The sequence below is a fragment of the Mastigoproctus giganteus genome, chromosome 3 (assembly GCF_048544385.1).
Source record: "Mastigoproctus giganteus isolate SK-2022 chromosome 3, ASM4854438v1, whole genome shotgun sequence".
NCBI classification, from domain to species: Eukaryota; Metazoa; Arthropoda; class Arachnida; order Uropygi; family Thelyphonidae; genus Mastigoproctus; species Mastigoproctus giganteus.
The window spans coordinates 108,244,679-108,263,337 of record NC_143577.1 but is presented as its reverse complement, the minus strand read 5'-3'; the positions used below and the strand labels follow the sequence as shown (position 1 = coordinate 108,263,337).

General features: G+C 35.6%; 1 protein-coding gene across 1 annotated transcript in view; it reads left to right on the top strand.

Moving 5' to 3' along the window:
- Window positions 1-18,659, top strand: part of LOC150088213 (protocadherin Fat 4-like) — a 415,241-nt gene that overhangs the window by 181,938 nt on the left and 214,644 nt on the right. The window contains exons 9-12 of the mRNA XM_090369387.1: window positions 4,912-5,043; window positions 8,829-8,928; window positions 14,795-14,904; window positions 17,761-17,934. Coding sequence (XP_090225513.1) covers window positions 4,912-5,043; window positions 8,829-8,928; window positions 14,795-14,904; window positions 17,761-17,934 — 516 coding nt within the window. The remainder of the gene's footprint in view (window positions 1-4,911; window positions 5,044-8,828; window positions 8,929-14,794; window positions 14,905-17,760; window positions 17,935-18,659) is intronic.

Genomic DNA, 18,659 nt, shown 5'->3' with positions numbered 1-18,659 from the left:
GGACTGTAGCCCTCGAATAATCAAAATAATATATATTTTTTTTACTGCTACATATGATTAAAGTTTAAAAGAATCCCCGGAACTGCTGTGGCCACCTTCCCAAAATCCTGGTACCGCTCCTGTATGCATATTCAAATTAAAATACAGATCTGATATAATCTTATGATCCATTCGAAATGCATGCTACGTGCTTTTCGAATACCTAATCTGCATTCCACAACATTTCAGCAGTTGGTGGTGTTGATGGTTTCTGTTATTTATTACCCCATGGCTTACCTCTTTATCTGCCAAATCAAAATTTGTCAGAATCTGTTATAGATCATGCACAATGCACAGTTGCCTCAGATTCGAAATAAATCGTGGATTTTTTCTTATAAGTAGGAGATTTGGCCGCCTCCATGAAAATTAGGGCAGTCCAGGATCTTGTCTAGCTTTGCAATGTGAACCTCTTCGGGAACCTGAAAATTCTCAGATAGCATCCCACTGCACACTTATGGTTAGATCAATTGAATTGTAATTTGGATACGTCTGTTCAAGTGGCAAGTGTGAAAATGGTTATAGTTTGCAATGAACCAAAATGGCATTCACAAGGAAAAAGATTGTTGACCTCTGATGTAGATAAATAAAAAATAATACGAATAAATAGAGTGGTCCGGAATCAGCAGGATAATCAGCGTTGAATGTTCCAGGACTCGTGTTAAAGCTGAGCAAATTGAGCGATCGCCCGGGGCCGCAGATGCATCAGGGCTTCTCTATGTATCGGTGCTTCTAAAGAAAGAGTATCACCTGGAAGGCGCTGGACTTGTGGACAGAAACCTAACCTTGCGCAAGTGAGTAGCCTACATGCAGATATACGAGAGTTGTTGCAGATAAGTTTTTTATATGCAATATTTAATTGAATGTCATTCAATCACTTTTTAAACTATTTCCTATCATTTAATGGTTACCGATGACAAGCATTCCAACCAGTAAATATACTTAAATAAATACGCGTGTATCCCCCTAATTACCAGCGTTGATCCCGGAAGGCCAAGAGATGCTATTTCCGTCATTCTACATGACAAATGTCTCTAGTTGCATCAATTTAGGTCATATGAAGCGTGTAGTTGTTAATGATAACTACCTGAAGCTGTGACTCTTTTTTTCGTTAAGTTTTTTTTTTTTTTTTTGTTAATAATTCCATACCCAACGTGGAAGTGATATTGTAGATTGCTCTTCATTAGCACAAGGATATTAGCAGGATTATTAAAGGGGCTGCAAAAATTACTTGTAGCAGGCGAGATATATTTATGCATTATACTGCAATGTTTTCATTCTTTTCCAAAAACGAGTGTCTCTGTGGATGTTATGCTTGAAATACTTTTCATACCTAAAATTCCACCAAACAGAGGACGTGATCCACTCTAACACATCCTTATAGTTATTTGCGAATTATAAAAGATGGATTCGCTATAGTTTCTCTACGAGATGACACGTACAACAAACGATCTTTTAAAAGAAATCCTGAATGTACGAGTATATCATGTGCTTCTAGGCTTTGACTGGACATAAGAGAGTACTACCAATGACCTCAAAAGAAAATGCGGGGTTAGATTTCAAGAGAATGATCTCAGTTGTATGTTTAGGAAATAAAAACATACACTCTTGAGCCAAAACACTATGACCACCTACCAAATAGTGCGGACCAGCTGGACAGAGGGACTTTCCGGAGTTTGGCAACGGAGCATGGACTGGCGAATGATGTAACATCCACAAATGTTCAATAATTTGTTAGGGATTTGGCATTAAACGAAGCACACGAAATGCTCTTGAACATTATTCTAGAACCATTCCTGTTGTCTTCTTAAAAGAGTTTAGAGCCATCTGGAAACACGGTCACCATGTAGAACAAAACTTGATCCGAAACAACGCCGTGGTCACTTTCTCATTTAAACGAGCTTATAGTTTTCTCTCTCTCTCTCTCTCTCTCTCTCTCTCTCTCTCTCTCTCTCTCTCTCTCTTCCTATGTTTTCGGTCATAAGAGACAGATGATTCATTCGTTTGAAAACTCCAAACAGATCAGTTTATTTGAAGTGAATTAACTAAATTCAACACAAACGGAGACTCCCAACGGTCAGTTTAAATGACAAAAACAAGATTAATAAACTCAATCGACCATTTAGCCTCGGGACGAGCCATTACACCTCACACCACAAGTTACCGTCCTTACCAGGATGAGGTAGGCCGCTACTATCTCAAGGAGGAGGCTCGCCTCGCAATCACACCTTTTACAAACTTACAAAATCTCGAGAACTCCTCCTGAGAATCAATTTTTTTTCTAAATTGCCCTCATAGAGAGCGAGCATCCGCCGCTCTAGTCGCAAGTCTTAAGGAATAGGACAGTGTAATACGATGTGGAGGTCAGTCTCCAGCTCTCCGCAACAGCAACGTTCAGACTCCGCTGGCAAAGCCTGGATCACAGGCCATAACTGATCAGGACAAGACGAGACGCGACAAACAAACAGCCCAAAATGAAGCCGTGGCCCTAGTCTCGTGCTCCACTTCAAAAGGAAGGCAGGAAAGCACTGGTCATTCTTCCTTTCTCAGAATTAGCTACTAGTTCATCCAAATGGTATCCAACTCATCGCTAATGTGCTTCTGCTCAGTTGTTAAAATAAAGTCAAAACCAAACTATTAGTTTTAGGCCACCCGAATAATTAAATTCATCTGCCGAGTATTATGTCGGTAAATTGCGCGTGTTCAATGGTCGATTTGCCTGCTTTGCTGGACTAAAAACCCGAGTTGCCAGGGGAAAAACTTTGCTATCTATGCCTGAGACCGACTAACTCAGCCACGGAGTGAAAAAAGCCCATTAAAGTTCCTCGCGTCATCGACGGGATTCGAACCGGGGCCTTTTCCACCCGGTGTGGGGAGGACGGTGACGATACCACTGTGCTACACGCGCACATTAAAATAAGACCATCGGCCATCCGGGCAGCACTGGACACCCAAGATCTCTCTAGGGATCTCTCGCTTGAGAACGTACAAAAAGGCAGCCCCAACCACCAGTAGATCAGCTGGAATCTTTCCAGCCAGAACACATTGCAACAGTACAGTTTGCTCAGGTGATACCGTGAAGAGCGAAAAGCTGCGCAGATAAGACATCAGCTTTGTCTCTGCATATTGTGAACTTTCGTGCAAACTGTTTCACTTGGGAGGCAACATGCTGCTGCTTGTCTACTGTATATTAATGTCTCAGTGGTGAAAACTCATATATGATATTTTATAAAATTGGTACTGTAAATGTGCCCGTTTAATGCATTACTTGTGCAATGTTTGAATGGTGTTAAGTTACGGAAATATAGGCATGTCAATCAGTTATACCTGCATTAATATTTATTAAAGTTTGCGTACAAGTTCTCCAGTTGCTTTCCTACATTCTCTCTTTGTTTTCGCATCAACAGGTTGGTTTGCAAAAAATTGAGCCTTCATATCCAATGTTGACTACTTAAGGATTCTGGGCTGATTTAATATAAGACAATGTTTCCCCACTGTTCTGTCAAATCCGAGGAAGTTGGCAAACCATAAACGGGCTGCACGACCAAATCCAACCGCCTAAATACAGCTCGGAACTTGAGTGTAACCTGAGTATAAAGGAGAAATACTTTGTTCTCCTTTATCCTCATTCTGAAGCTTGCAGCAATTAAATGGTGCGCGATAGATTTGTCTGTTATTTAACAAAATTAAGGGAAGACTACAATTACATAGCATTATATGATATATTATGAGTGTCACTGTGAACAGGTGTATGAAACGTCGCTACATTATTTGTTGAGTTGAGGGTTTAGTACTCAGGTCAGATTCTTACATTAGTTTCACTGATGTAGCTATACCAGGTATATTTTATAGTTAATTATCAGCTTCGGCTAAAAATTCTCCCGCTTTATAAGATATTTTTACAGTGGGGATAATGCGTGTTCGAGTTAAAACGAAGGGCATGTAGTGTTCCTTAAACGGCGTGCCTGATCAGTTTCTCGAACAAAGAATTCTCATTTTAACAGACACCTCAGTTGGAACTGTGGTCAGCTGCATCCGCTCTTATCGTCAATTATTGCAGTTTAGTTCTTATAGGGCTTGGTGAAGCTAGAAATTTTCAGTTGTTGTTACTTATATAGGTGGTGTTTTCAATAGCTTGCTTACGGTACAGCTGTAGCGTCTATTATATCTGTTCGTTGCCTTCTTATGTCATGCAGTCACTCGATCAGAAATCAAGGAAGTCATGAGAAGGGTTGGTGCGCGTGTTTCTAAAGTTCCTTAACTTTCTTAAGTCCTTCGGGCATAATTAAAGTTGACGTTTTCAACGTGTTATTTCCTTCTACCACCTCACCTACCAGTACTTGCAAGAAGCAATAAAAGTTTTCGAATGGTTAATATCTCCGATCACGTAAAGAGGAAAGTGAACAACTGCCCTTGCTTCCTGTTCCGATGATCGCATATTGCGTAAGGAAAACAATACGGAATACAAAGGACTGCTTAAGGAAATAGCCTGCCTTTAGCTAAATAAATAAATAAAAAAAAAAACGAAGAACGCAGGTTCGTTCCTCTTTCATTATTTAAAATATAATTCGGAGAATCATTAAGGGGTCTGTGGAATTCGTGCGAAGAAGAACAGACAGCAGCCAAGTGAGTGGGGTCCAAGGTGAAAAAGATAGCCTTGTAACCATTTCCTTTCGAAGATGATAAAGTATCTTCTTACCAAAGGGTGTAGTTCGCAGAAGGTCAAGGATTCAGGTACCACCTGCGCGTATTCCATAAATGCATTCAGGTCGAATGGCCCTGTGTGTGTGTCATCTCATGACATAATGGCATGTGTGCGCGCGCGTGCATACTAACCTTCGTTTATAACCTTTCTAATTATCATTTTTTTTCCAGGATCATGGTTCTCCCGAAAGTAGGAGTACAGTTACTACAATGACAATACGGGTCAAGGACTCCGACGATCAGAACCCCGTTTTCACAAGGGAGGTGTACAAGACGCATGTTTTAGAGGCAGCAGCAATTACGGTATGATGTCCTTGCTTTCTCTCTCTCTCTCTCTCTCTCTCTCTCATGTTGTTGACTTGGTTTTATAAAACTACAACCGATATTCAGCCATGTGTGAACGATTCATATGTCAAATAGCGATGGACCTTGCGTTAAGGCTCACCTGGTAATCAACTTTATAATTACAAAATTCTTTTACTTCTTTTGTCTGTACAACATTTTTTTAAAAAGTAAACAACTGGTTTTTCAAGTTGTTTAGAAAACAATAGTGGACGGATTAGTCTATTCTGATCTTTGTGACCAGATAACCCTTTAATATCTAATTATTTTAAATATAAAATATGATGGTTTAAAAAATTAAATGTGATTCATTGCATACAGCCTGAATATCCAAATAAACCTTTCCCATTTGATGCAATCTTAGTAATACGTACGACATTTTTTCTAGCAGCTTAAGTATTTCTTATCATCCGATTAAATCTTGGTCATGCTTAACATGAAAATTAGCTGCAGGTTTTTGTGTATGATAGCCCTATCTTCATCAGCCCAATTATTTAAAGATAAGTGTTCAACCAGGGCAACCGGAAAGAGATAAAGTAATTCTTGCATGTAGGTGAGGTACACGAAAGCGAAAAACATGTTTTGTTAGCTGAACAACTTTTTTTTTTTTCTGTGTGTTTGTATGACATAAAAATATGAATTCTCCAGTAATGTAGGAAGTTTAAATTAATTAAATAATCCCTGTAATTTTTCGTGGTGAATTAATCTGGTTCATGCGCCATATCTTATCATCCTATCACAGATAAAGACAATGTAGTATGAAGGCCTACAAAGGAATCATCGTTATTACAAATATCTTCGGCATTATTAACATATAAAAAGTCCCGTTTAATATATGACATTAAATGACCTTAGCCAGGATTAAAATTAGTAATTTGACATATTTTGAAGACATGAAACTATTATAAGGCCAGCTGATAGAGTAAACGCGAAGTTTCAAGAAAGAAGCGGTTACACTGTTCACTTCCTCAAAAAAAGGGAAATTTATCCCACCACCCTGATATGCTTCAGCCCTTTCTTGAGGTGAACAGGGTAATGTGAACCTCCTCCGCTGGGGCCACTGAAAATTTACAGTGTATTACCGACAGATGAGTTTTATAAAGTAAAACCCAAGTCTCCGAAGGTTAAGCCTAACCAGTGCTTTATGTTACTGATGAATATAAAATTAATTGTGGAATAAAAAGTGTTCATCACATTTAGATGAATGAAAAACATTAATCGAAAATTTTTCTTTTTTGATGCTACCAAGCTTAAAAACATATATAGGACTTTTACGTCCACATAATCAATATTATATCAACCGCTAACAGAAGATACCAATTCGACTTAAACTACAAAATGTTCTTAGATTCTTCATCTACTAAAATACAAATGGAGATAGATAGTATAAGTTTCTTTAATAACATTTAATAATATAAAATAAATATAATATAAAGTAATGTAATGTAGTAAAAACACGCTCTATTGGAGTACATCTAAAGCATTGAACTTGATTTTGAAAATTGAATTTTTCCTAATCTCATGGATCCACTGAAAAAGGTCTTACGTAGCCAACGTTGAAATTTAGTGTTTATCATCCTCTGTCTAAGGTCGGCTAACTACATCCTCTGAATGAAAAGACCTTTAAGAATTCCTCCAGTCTTCTAGGAGTTCATAAAGATCTGTTAAAGAAGATTTTACCGCCCACATTCATAAAAATCGATTATAATACGCAACGGATTATATGAACTAGATCAGTGTTTCACAACCTATGCTCCATAGGTTGTGAAACATAACCTATGAACATGGATGGTTCGTGGGAGTTGAAAATAAAACACAGCTAATTTTTGCGACAAACAACAGCCCTTATTAACAAGTGACAGGATACACAGGTATACCAATAAAAGCCTAATATATAATACATATGTTGTAGGGGTTTAGGCATATCAGCAACTGAAGCCATATTGCACCATATACATTGTCTGTAAATTGTGTGTTTTGTTGTCGATTTTCTGTTTGCTGGACGAAAACTTCGCGTTCTGGGAGAAAAAACCATGCTGCCCTAGCCTGAGACCGAATAACTCAGGGCACCTTGTGGAAAAGGACCATAAAATTCCATATGTTAAGTACAACTGCATATCACTTCATTTGATGGCGCACCATGGCCATAGATACCGATGCGCCTAAAAAATTCCCAAAAAAACTGCATTCGAAAATAATTATTAATGTTTTGATGTATAGTTTAATACTGCTTATGATCTGCTTCTACCTCAAACATCAATGAGGTCTCTGTCTGAAAAAGATTTGGAAACACTGAACTAGATTATCATCGGAACCACTGCACTGGATTGAGTAACCGATGCGCAAAAAAAAAAAAAAAAAAAAAAACAACCCGAAGAACCAATCTCACACAGGATTCAAACCCACACAACCAAACGACACACAGTGGTGAAACTGCCATGCTTTCAAGGAGGACTTTACATTGAGATATGAAATTCCATAAAATATCAGGACGAATAACATCAGAAGTAGACTTCAATGACATCAGAAAAGTAGATAAAGTGAAATACGGAAGTGCGACTTGACTCAGCAGTAGTGGGTTGAATTTCCTGAATTCTCTATTGAATAATGATCTTAGAAGAGAGATACTTCTGTCTGTTTGATTTAAATAGCTAGCGGAAAAATTGAAGTAGTCATAGTAGAGAAGAGGTAATTAGTTTTAGAGCCAAATTGAGCAAAAAAGAGGCATGCGCTTTAGCAGACTGTCTGGATATTTAAAGATCGAACTGCAATCTCGCAGCAGCAGATATATCGCCAATAATGAGCCTAGTTAAAAACTTTTGAACGAGATCATACCTCTATTGAAGCGTGGAAAATTTAAGAACACCGATCTCAGTGACAACAAGAAAAGAAATCTAAATGTAACTTTTAACAACTATCGAAGTTCTAGGGGCATTCTCTTGATCATGCCTTTAAGAATTTTAGTGAATCGAGGAGGAAATTTTTGTAATAATATGATTTTGTATGGTGCAATCTATGACATGCAGCATGTTTATACACGCATGATTTTTAATATTAATGTATAGTGCAATTAATTAACATTTTTATTAGCACATTGCAATTAATCTGCATATTGCAGTTAATTAGTGTAATACAATTAATTTTTTACGCCTGCACAACAACATGGAATTCTAACACGAATTGCCTATAAAGTTTCTGTTATCCCAGAGAAGCTGATTTCATTGTGATTTCATGGTTTCCTGTGATTGTGGCAAGCCATCTGCTTAAATCAACTGTTTTAGAGTAGAGATTTTATACCTTTCAGAATTTTATTTCTAATGATGACTTTAGTGGAAATAACGCTTCAACGCCTTCCTTTGCTAAAGGTAAGTTAACAGCATAATGTTTGTGATACTACATCGTCCCTTGGGCGAAAGCGCCAGCCACGTGATCAAAAATGACCAGCTCAGGGAGTCACAATTATTGATTCAGAATTGTTGATCCTCAGCCTTTCTTGGAGGAAAGAGAAGACTATGCCACATTTAGTTGTAAGTGCACCAACACTTAGACCGCAATGCTTACAATATCAATATTTTTTATTATAATTAAAGTTAAAAAAACATGGATTATAAGAGATTTTAGAAATCTACAAATTTTTATAAATCGGTATTTACGTTTACAGATGTTTTTGATTTGTATTTTATTAATTATCAGAAATGATTGTTCATTTACAATATTTGGTAATATATTTGTTTTTCTTTTGACAGGGGGCCAGAATACGGGTAAAATTAAATATGGATCCCCCTGTGCACGCCTATGATAAAGATTTAGGTGTAAATGCGCCACTAAGGTATAAAATTATCCAAGGTATGTTAAAAACAGTTACAGTGCATTATAATTTCAATCTTTCATTTCATTCTTCAGCATTTTGCTGCTACAGATTACAGAAAGGTTCTCTAAATTCTATAGATTATTTATATTGCTTGTGATATATAAAAAATAAATAAACCATTGTGACACTGTGATTGATATGAAGATATTATCGTCCGTAGTTTGTAATGTTTTTTATAATACATTGATTTATAGTTATTCTCCAGGTTGCACGCTGGGTAGAAAAAGAAATGAAAACAAACTACAGGAATTAAGCAATCGGTTTCTTTCACATATGATAACTTTTATAGCATGTACAAAAGCATATTACAAGACACAAATTCTTCTACAAATAACAATTTAACTACGATGGATTCTTCAGTTAAAGATCGTGATCAGAGAATTGGAATAGAGTGAGCGGTTATTACCTATTATCAGCATTGAAATTTCTGGTCTGAATATAAACTGTAATCTTAATGTTGAATATGCGATGCAACAACTTAGTTTCTTTTTCCAGTCTATGATTGAGAGGAATGATATTACACGTTACTGTAACATGCAAAATAAGAAAATCCTACAAAATCAACTTTACTAAACTGTTGAATTGTTCTGTGAAGAAGGTTTGAATGCAATAAGTCATTACTTTAGCAAATAAGACAAATATCAAAAGTTAAGAATTATAAATTTGTATGGATTAGCAAGTATAATAAGAATTAGATTTCATGAAGGTTTAACTGATATGACATCATATGTTTTATTCTAATACAGTATAACAATATAATTTAACATTCTTATGTAGCCTTTGCTTTGAATATAACATCCCTAATAAAACAGTTGTTCTTGTTGCACTTCATAAAACAATTTTTCGTTGAAGAGATTATTCCGTAATGCAGTCATTAAGCGTGAATTCTAAGGATAACTTTTTCGTTGTATACAGACCTTCCATATTATCAATGCTTTAATGTATTCACGAATTTGAAAAAAAAAAAACAGTGATTGTGCGCTAATGATATCTTTAACTCCGATTTTTCTCATTGATGTATTTAATACTAATTTTTAAAATCAAATTAAAGATAATAATACCCACGAATTATTATTTAACAACCAATAATTTGGGTTTTTAAATAATAAGCTAATATTTGCAATAACAGACAACTGAAATTGATGAATAATTATGTAAAATTCGTGTAGGACCATATTTCAAGTAATATTAAATTAACTCCGGTTACTGCCTATATTTTGAAAAATACTTACTCAGTTCATTATGCTATCATTTGTTTATATCTTTCGCACTTCATGTATTTCACTGACTAGCTATCTGTCTAAACTCGATGACACTTCAATATCAAGGTCTCTTTCACCAAGATTGCCTCAAAAGGCGCTCTCTTTCTCTCTAAATAGAAAGCAAGCATTTTGCCCCTCAAAAGGATTACGCTCTATTTATATATAACAGTAAAGTGTGAATCATTTTGATAATATTAACAATTCTCTGCTCCCACCTCTGTCAAAACCAGATGGTTCTATTGTCACTTCAGCTAAGGATAAAGCTGACCTACTAGCATCCCATTTTCTTCTAACTCATGTATTAATGATCTTGTTAAAACACCTCCCACCATTCCAACACGCTCTATTCAATGCCTCCCGTGGTCTTCCGTAAAAAGGATGTCAGAAGGATTTTGGCGAATCTTGACGCTAAGAAAGCTCCAGGTCCTGATGGTATTTCTCCACTTGTTCTCAAAACCTGTGCGCCTGAACTTACTCCTGTTCTTTGCCGCCTTTTTTCACTTTCCTATTCCAAAGGTGTTTTACCTTCTGCTTGGAAATTTGCTCATATCCAGCCAGTTCCTAAAAAGGGTGAAAAATCACTCCCATCCAGTTATCGTCCCATTGCAATTACTTCTACTCTTTCTAAAGTAATGGAGAAATCAATTTATATTTATTTTTTATTTTTTTTTCTGTTTATACTCCGGGACGACCAAATGATCAGAGGAGTTCACAAGATAGACAGAATACAAGAAACAACACCGTATTCAGCAGTCACGGGCTTGAACCCCGGTCACTCAAGGCACGTGTACATATGCACCCGCGCGCCTGACCACTAGGCTACGGCGGCCTCTTAACTGACAACTCTTAAACTATCCAGAAACACTCCGTCTGATTAATGATCGCCAGTATGGATTCCGTCAGTGTGGATCCACTGGTGATATTCTGGCTTATGTTACCTCATTTATGGACTAATTCAATGGAAAGGTTCGGTGAAACACAGGTAGTTGCTTTTGACATCGCAAAGGCTTTCGATCGTGTTTGGCACAAAGGTCTTCTAAATAAGTTTCCATCTTATGGTTAGCCAACTATTTTTTTGTAATTGGTTATCCAGTTTTCTCTCTGACGCTCACTAAGGGTGATCGTAGATGGCTCTCTGTCTTCTAACTTCTCCACTAATGCTGGTGTCCACCAAGGTCCAGTTCTTTCCCCCACTCTTTTCCTCTTGTATATTAATAACCTTCGATTGACCCGAAATCCTATCCATAGTTTTGCTGATGATAGCACATTGAATTCCACTTTCCAGTTTGAGAAACCTCGCCCTGTTCAATCAGCTCCAATTTCTCGAATATCCGCTGCCAATTCCTTAAACACCGACCGATCTCCAGGTAATTCTCCAGTGGGCAAAGAGAACTTAGTTGATTTCAATCCCTCTAAAATTGAGTCCTGTCTTATATCTCGCAAAAAGGATTTTTCTGCTCCTATGGTTATCTTTAGTGACACTCCGATTTCTAGGCAAAATGATATCTCTTTTGGAGATTAACCTGACTACTAACCTCTTGGCACAAGCACATTACAAATGTTGCTTCCTCTGCATCTAAAAAATGTGGTTTTCTATTTCGCTCTCGGTTACTTTTCTTCCAAACAGCTGTTCACTCTGTACAAATCGCAAATCCGCCCTGCCATGGAATATTGTTCCTACATCTGGGGGGGGGGGGGGCGTGCCCCGAAAACCTCTCTCAGGCTTCTTGATTCCATTCAGAAGAGGGCAGTTAAGTTAATTAATGATTCATCTCTAACAGAGTCTCTCCACTCGCTGTCTCAGACGTACTGTTTCTGCTGCATGCCTCTTCTACAGATACTTCCATGGGCACTGTTCTTCCGAATTGGCTTCTATAATTCCCGCTCTCTCTTTCAAAACAGTCCGGACACGTGCCGCCACCTGCCAACATCCATTCACTGTCCAACTTCAAACTCACAGAACCAACTTTTCCTCTTCCTCATTTATTCATTCAACTGCCGTTTTCCGGAACAACCTTCCTTCATACGTATTTCCTGAAAATCACAATCTACAGAAGTTAAAGTCTAATTTCGTCTTCTCAACCTCCAACCCATGCACGGTACTAAGTACTATAGGTTCTAATTTCTCTCTCTCTCTCTCTCTCTCTCTCTCGTGTTTGGGATTTTTATTAAAAAAAATGTGTTGACAAAGTAATACAAATTATTAACAATTGCAGAATTGTTAAAAAAATCCCTTATCATTAACTACTAAATCCTTCTAGTCGAACTGTCGTCCATCTTTTGACAAAAAATGATAAAAATTGGATCAATCAGGAGATAAAAGATTTCATTTTACAAAGGGTTATATTTTATTCAAATTTCTGGAATTCTCCCTCAAAAATACACAAATTTATTTGTAAACAATTCTTAAGAATACAATTAACAGTTTAAGAGTGAAACAAAAATAAATCAGGATAAGAATAATTCTTCAAAGAAGTTGAGATTTAATTAATAATATAATTTCTAAAAGAAGTGGAATTAATAATTGTAAATCAGCTGACCAAGTTTATGCAACGCTGTGACTGAAAGCAAAAATTATTTTGCTAAGGAGTTTATGGATTCGTGTGCCCTTTTTATTCACATTATTGTAACACATCGTTTCCAACTAATCTTATGGTCAAATCATCAAATTCATATAATGACATAAAAATAATAAAGCAGTTAAATAATAAAAAAATGAAGAGGATATGATAATATTTTTAGTAAAGAAAGAGACTAACAGGAATCAGTTGCTTTCTTATTATTAGAACTTATTTATAAAATTATTCTTAAGATTAAACCAATATTAAAATATAAAAAATTGTTATAAAATGTATAAAGTATAAAAATATATAACATATATAAAATGGCTATATATATATATATATATAATGGTTTATATATAATGGTTTATATATTTATTATAATAATTATAGGCCAATATTACAGCAATTCTAGAATTGTCTTCCACTTAAGTAATTTCTCTAGGCAATGTCAATTCAGTTATTAAATAGGCATTTTTATTCTTGTCAGAAATATATGTGTACTCAGTTTTTATTGAAATAGTTAATTGAAGTTTGCTTATCTTTGATTAACAAAAGTTTCACTTTAATTTGTTTTTTGCGTGTAATTTAATTTGTTTCTTAATTTAATTTAAGAATCTTACAGGAAAAATTGTTCGTTTAGAATAAGAGAACATATTTTTAAAATTATTCGCAAGTTTTTTCGAACAAATGGAAGATTTTTGTGATATTGATCAGAATAGCAATAAAATTTGATTTAAGAAGGGCTCTTACAAGGAACTGATTCAGGTCCAATATTGTTTAATATTTTTTTTATAATGACACACTGTATTCAGTGAGGTTCTTTTATTAAAGTTTATATTGGTGGTATTATTTTATATTCAAATAGGAAGAGATTTAAATGAATGATTTTAGATTTTCAGTTTGACCTAATTTAAGCACGCAAATAATTCCCAATAATCAGGTTATATATTTAGCTTTCAAAAACTCAATTGCTACAAATGAAAAATTTCTGCACCAAATACTCGAGACCATATCAAGTTACATTATCTTTATTGCTTATATCAGAATTATTTTAATACATGTCAATGCATATAAATTGTATAAGTAGCTTGATTATGGATCATTCGTTAAAACTGGAATACAGATATCAATTATTTCATTAATAAGACATCATTTTCTCTGTATTTCAATTCTTTTGAATTACTCACGATGAATAATATTATACTAAGGATACTAAAGGCAGTTATTGGTAGTGATGATGTTTGTAATGACAATAAAGAATGAAAAATTGCTTATAGTTTAAGGTAATTAAGGTAACTATTCAGAAATTAAGATTTAATTTTATTTTAAGAACTTTAATGCAATTAACATCACCACGAATTACCTTGATAAAACTAATTATTGATTTTGTCACCCAATGTGCTTATTTATTTAACAGCTTAAACCATTAAATACTATAACACGGATGCTTTAGTATTAATCACCTTTTGTCTAAGTTTATTGTATAATTAGATAATTTTTAACATGCCATCAAATGAAATTATACTTACAAAGGTTTATATTATTTAATAATTTAATGTCAGAATTGAAATAGTTGTTTTTTTTTTTTTTTTTCCCTACCCTGGATTGGTAGTATTAGACAATTTTTAATCATTTTTTCCCCCTCTTTCTCCTTCTTACCCTAATTATATGGATTTAGGTTTCGCTGTATCATCATCAATTTTTTCTATTAAAATAAACAACCCACACATACTTGAGAGTGTCTTGTTTCCCTAGTTACTATCCTAATGCGATATCATTCAGATTGTATATCAGACACCTTTTACAGGTTAATACGTACAAAATATTTAAATTAGGAATACTGTGGCCTTCAAAATAATGTTGGTCATTCGAATCGAACATTACCCGGACTGGAATTGTGTCTCTGCACAAAAGAAATAATGAACTTTTTTTCTTCGCTTAACTAAAATAATTTCACTTTTTTTGTATTTTCTGTGATTTACAACTTAGTTGTGCCTTTCGATGTTATCTTTCAGGAAACGAGCATGGGGTGTTTGAAATGCATGAACAGACCGCCGACTTGTATCTGATTAAGGAAATAGACCGGGAAAGTCTGTCTAATCATGTGTTAAGGCTAGTGATCCAGGTAAGTCTTAACTATAAGTGTTAAGTCTAACTACAGTTCCTGATAGAATCCTAACATAGCACTCACTCAAGAAAATGATTAGCTGAAAGAAATAACCTGGAGGGTCTTTATTGGGAATCATACGTGTATATGACCGTCGGGGGGGGGGGAAAGAGATTGAAAGATATGGCATCCAATTTAAGCGTTTTAATTCAATTTACTGAAACTTTTCTACAGAGCTCGATGGCAACCACCATTTTGCATATTTTGATGAATATCAACGGACTTTTATATTTTTCTTCTTAGGTTCACCTAAGTTAAGACAGGTGTACCGTAATATACTGTTTTAAGTGGCGCTGACCTTTACAGTTATGGTTAGAGTAGAAGTTTTAATTATCATTTTCTAGAGTAACAGTGCTTTAGTTAGCTATGGAGGAAAAACTATCGCTAGAGGAAATGAGAGCATTACTACAGGAAGTTGGTTTCGCCGTTAAAAAATGATAGATAGGTGAGGCCGGCAGGCACGATTAGTAAGCGGAACTTCCTCTGTGTGCGCTTTCTTAGGTCAAGACCGTTAGAAAGGATGCGCTTCTTTGTATACAACTGGTAGCGTCTTCCTGCTGGCAGATGATGTCACTGCCTACATCCTTCCTACTTTTCACCTACTACAGGTGCGAAGGGCCGTAGCAGCTCTACACGCGAAATTTACAGGAATACGACCTAATGCCACTTTCCCCTTTTGTTCTTCCTTCACGAAATGTTGAAAAATGCGTGACAGCTTTTACCCACGACACTCATCCTCTGCAGCGTAGCATTTTTAACTGCTGGCCTTTAACCTTAAAGGGCGTCGCACAAGTAAGGCGGAATGCTGAAATGGTAGGTTTTATCCTTGGGCGTTAAAACGGAGAGAAAGTGTAAAAGTAGGTCATCAAGACATCTCATTACCATAGCGTCCTGAAAACGTAGCCTTCACGGCAACGTGTAAGAGATGCATCCACTTATAATGTACCGTATCCTAATGCGATATGTAAGCGTACATTGCCAGTGATTTTCCTTTATTTCGTGACACCATTTGTTTCTTATGTTCGTATTACAGCTGTTTCTGGTAATCTTCATGTTAGCTGCGGTTTCTCTAAACAAACTGAACATTTCGTTTCGTTTCATTTCCAGAAATATCTTTGCAAAAATGCTCTCTATGGGGAGGTCAGGATGAGAGAGAGAGAGAGAGAGTGCGGATGGAAAAGTTCACATTCAGCTTTTATTAAAATGTTTATTCGCATTTTTCCTTAAATACTCGTATGTCACTTATTTCCCAAAAATAATCCTTTGATCGATTTGCTTATGATTTTGTTTGATAGACGTTTAATCACCTTGCGAACATAATGTGAAAAGACGCGCCAGTTAGTCAAGAAAGTGTAAGACAGCTTTAGTCACACCCAAACAGGCAAGACATATTTAGACAGCAAAGCACACCCAAATAGGCAAGACATATTCGGTGTATGTTGCGCCAAAAAGTGCGATGTGACTATTCCTGACTGACTAGGCTTCTTAGACGAGTTACAAGTAGAAATAGCTTGTGAACTCTAATTCCTCCCCTCCCCACGTGGCGTAGCCAGGTATTAGAATGTGAGATAAAAGGTTCACTGCCAGCTTTTGTAGGTTTGGAAACTTGCAGAATAATAATTAATTAATTATAATATCTGTTATTTTGAAAATAAGTCAGTAAACACAGAAGACAAACAGTACCTTTGATTAACAGCTGTTGTTGCTAAATATGTTTTTTTAACTATTTTTTGAAACTTCTTTTAGTATGGAATTATCGATAAAATAGGTTTAAAGGTTGGCTTCGAAGCATCTTGAATTGCAGAAACAATATTTTAATTGTCACGCATTTAGTTTTTAACTGCTTTGCACTTTCAAAAATTAATTGAAAGTCCGTGAGCTAGAAGCATTCAGTAAAAAATAAGCTTGCTTTGCTAAGTCTCGATTTCTATTAGAATATGCTGCTGCGTGATAAAGAAACTCATGCTTTACTTGAGTGTAATTCAATTTTTGCCAATTTTTAATTGCTCTATTTTTCCATTAACCCAATTAAGTACAAGTTTTCTGCTTCTTACTATAACAGCCTTGACCAGTCTAAATTCACTAACTTCCGAAATTTATATCACCGAACTTGTTTTAATGGGTGGTCTAGACTGGTTTCAGTAGGATTTCTTTAAAAATTCTATTCTGAGTGCACTACATTAGATGGGATTAGATTAGAGTAATACAATAAATTACAACTAATGGATTTATCAAGGTCGTGCTGAGCTTGGACAAAATAGGCAGTTCTACAGCAGGAAGGCATTTAAATCCCCGCTGGTCTTTATTGGTTAAATACCGTGTTAATTCAGAAGAGCAGAGACGTACGTTGAGCCGAAGAGCATCCAGTAAAAAAAAAAGCTGTAATTTTCACGCCTTTACACATCAACTCAACAAAGTAAAACCATCCCCAATTAACAGGGTAATTGCACTTTATTCGTTGCTTTTTTTTACTAAAACGCAATTAGAAAAACAGACAGTATTAGTAAGACTGACCGATATGCAGTTTAGTTATGCATATTATTATCGCTTTTCTAAACAGCTGGCGAGCAGAATTAATATTTCCTACTTCATAGCTACGAGTATTTTAAGTACGTTTCTGTGTGATATATATTCTTAAAAGAATACTGACTCACTCAGACATGTCTGTTTATAATGATAATTATAATAAAATTAATGATAATAAAATCTGAACAATACAAATAACGATCCAGGAATAAATAAAAGTAGTGAATATTATTGAAGTTTCTTACTTAAAAACAGAAACTTTAACCGAAAAGGCGATTTGTTTTATAGGCCACACAAACAGACAACAGCATTAGGGCGGCAGTGGCTAAAGTGGAAGTCCAAGTACTCGACGTCAATGACAATGTCCCAGAGTTTGAGTTTGAACTGTACAACATCACCGTTATGGAGAATTTGCCCTTAGGATTTACTGTCGTCCAGGTGTTCGCTTTTGATGAGGATTCGGTGAGTATTTGCTAGAAAGGCATTTGTTCTGTTGAATTTAATAAGGTTGATGACATATCACATTCAGTAGATCGACTTCACATACTAAGAATGTAGCACCAATTAATTATTCAAACCATATTTGAAGTGAATCGAAGTCTGGACAGTTATAGTGATAGTAGCATAACATTATTTAGAGATAATACTTTATTAATGAATAATTTTTTTCAAAAATAGTGCATTATTTTCGAGTGAAATAAAAGAGGAGTGCAAAGTTCCTTAAAGGAGTACATTGACTTTTTCAGCATGCCAGAATCGCAAATCGTAATGGCAGCAATAAAAGATGTTCCGAAATTAAATTTTTGGGGGAATATACTGAATAGAAAATATGCATCTACCCATTATAACATCATCTAATAACTTTTACTGCTTCGCCAGTGATGATGGATTTAAATAATAAACTAATTCCTTGCCGGCCGCAGGGGATACGTTCCTCAGATGTGTCACATTTGGCAAGACTAAGATCCCACAGAAAATAAAGAGTTAGCGGAAAACAATAAATATATCAATAAAATGTATGAAAAAAAAAACACACAGTAAACTTCATTTTCCATTTTTAAAAAATAAAAATGATGAGCTCGCATAGCCTATGCTTTATCAGCTATTGTGTTCACATGCATTGAGCATTGCCATGAGACGAGGCATCTGAATGTTGTGTGTATTAACCAAGCGCAGCATGAAGTAAG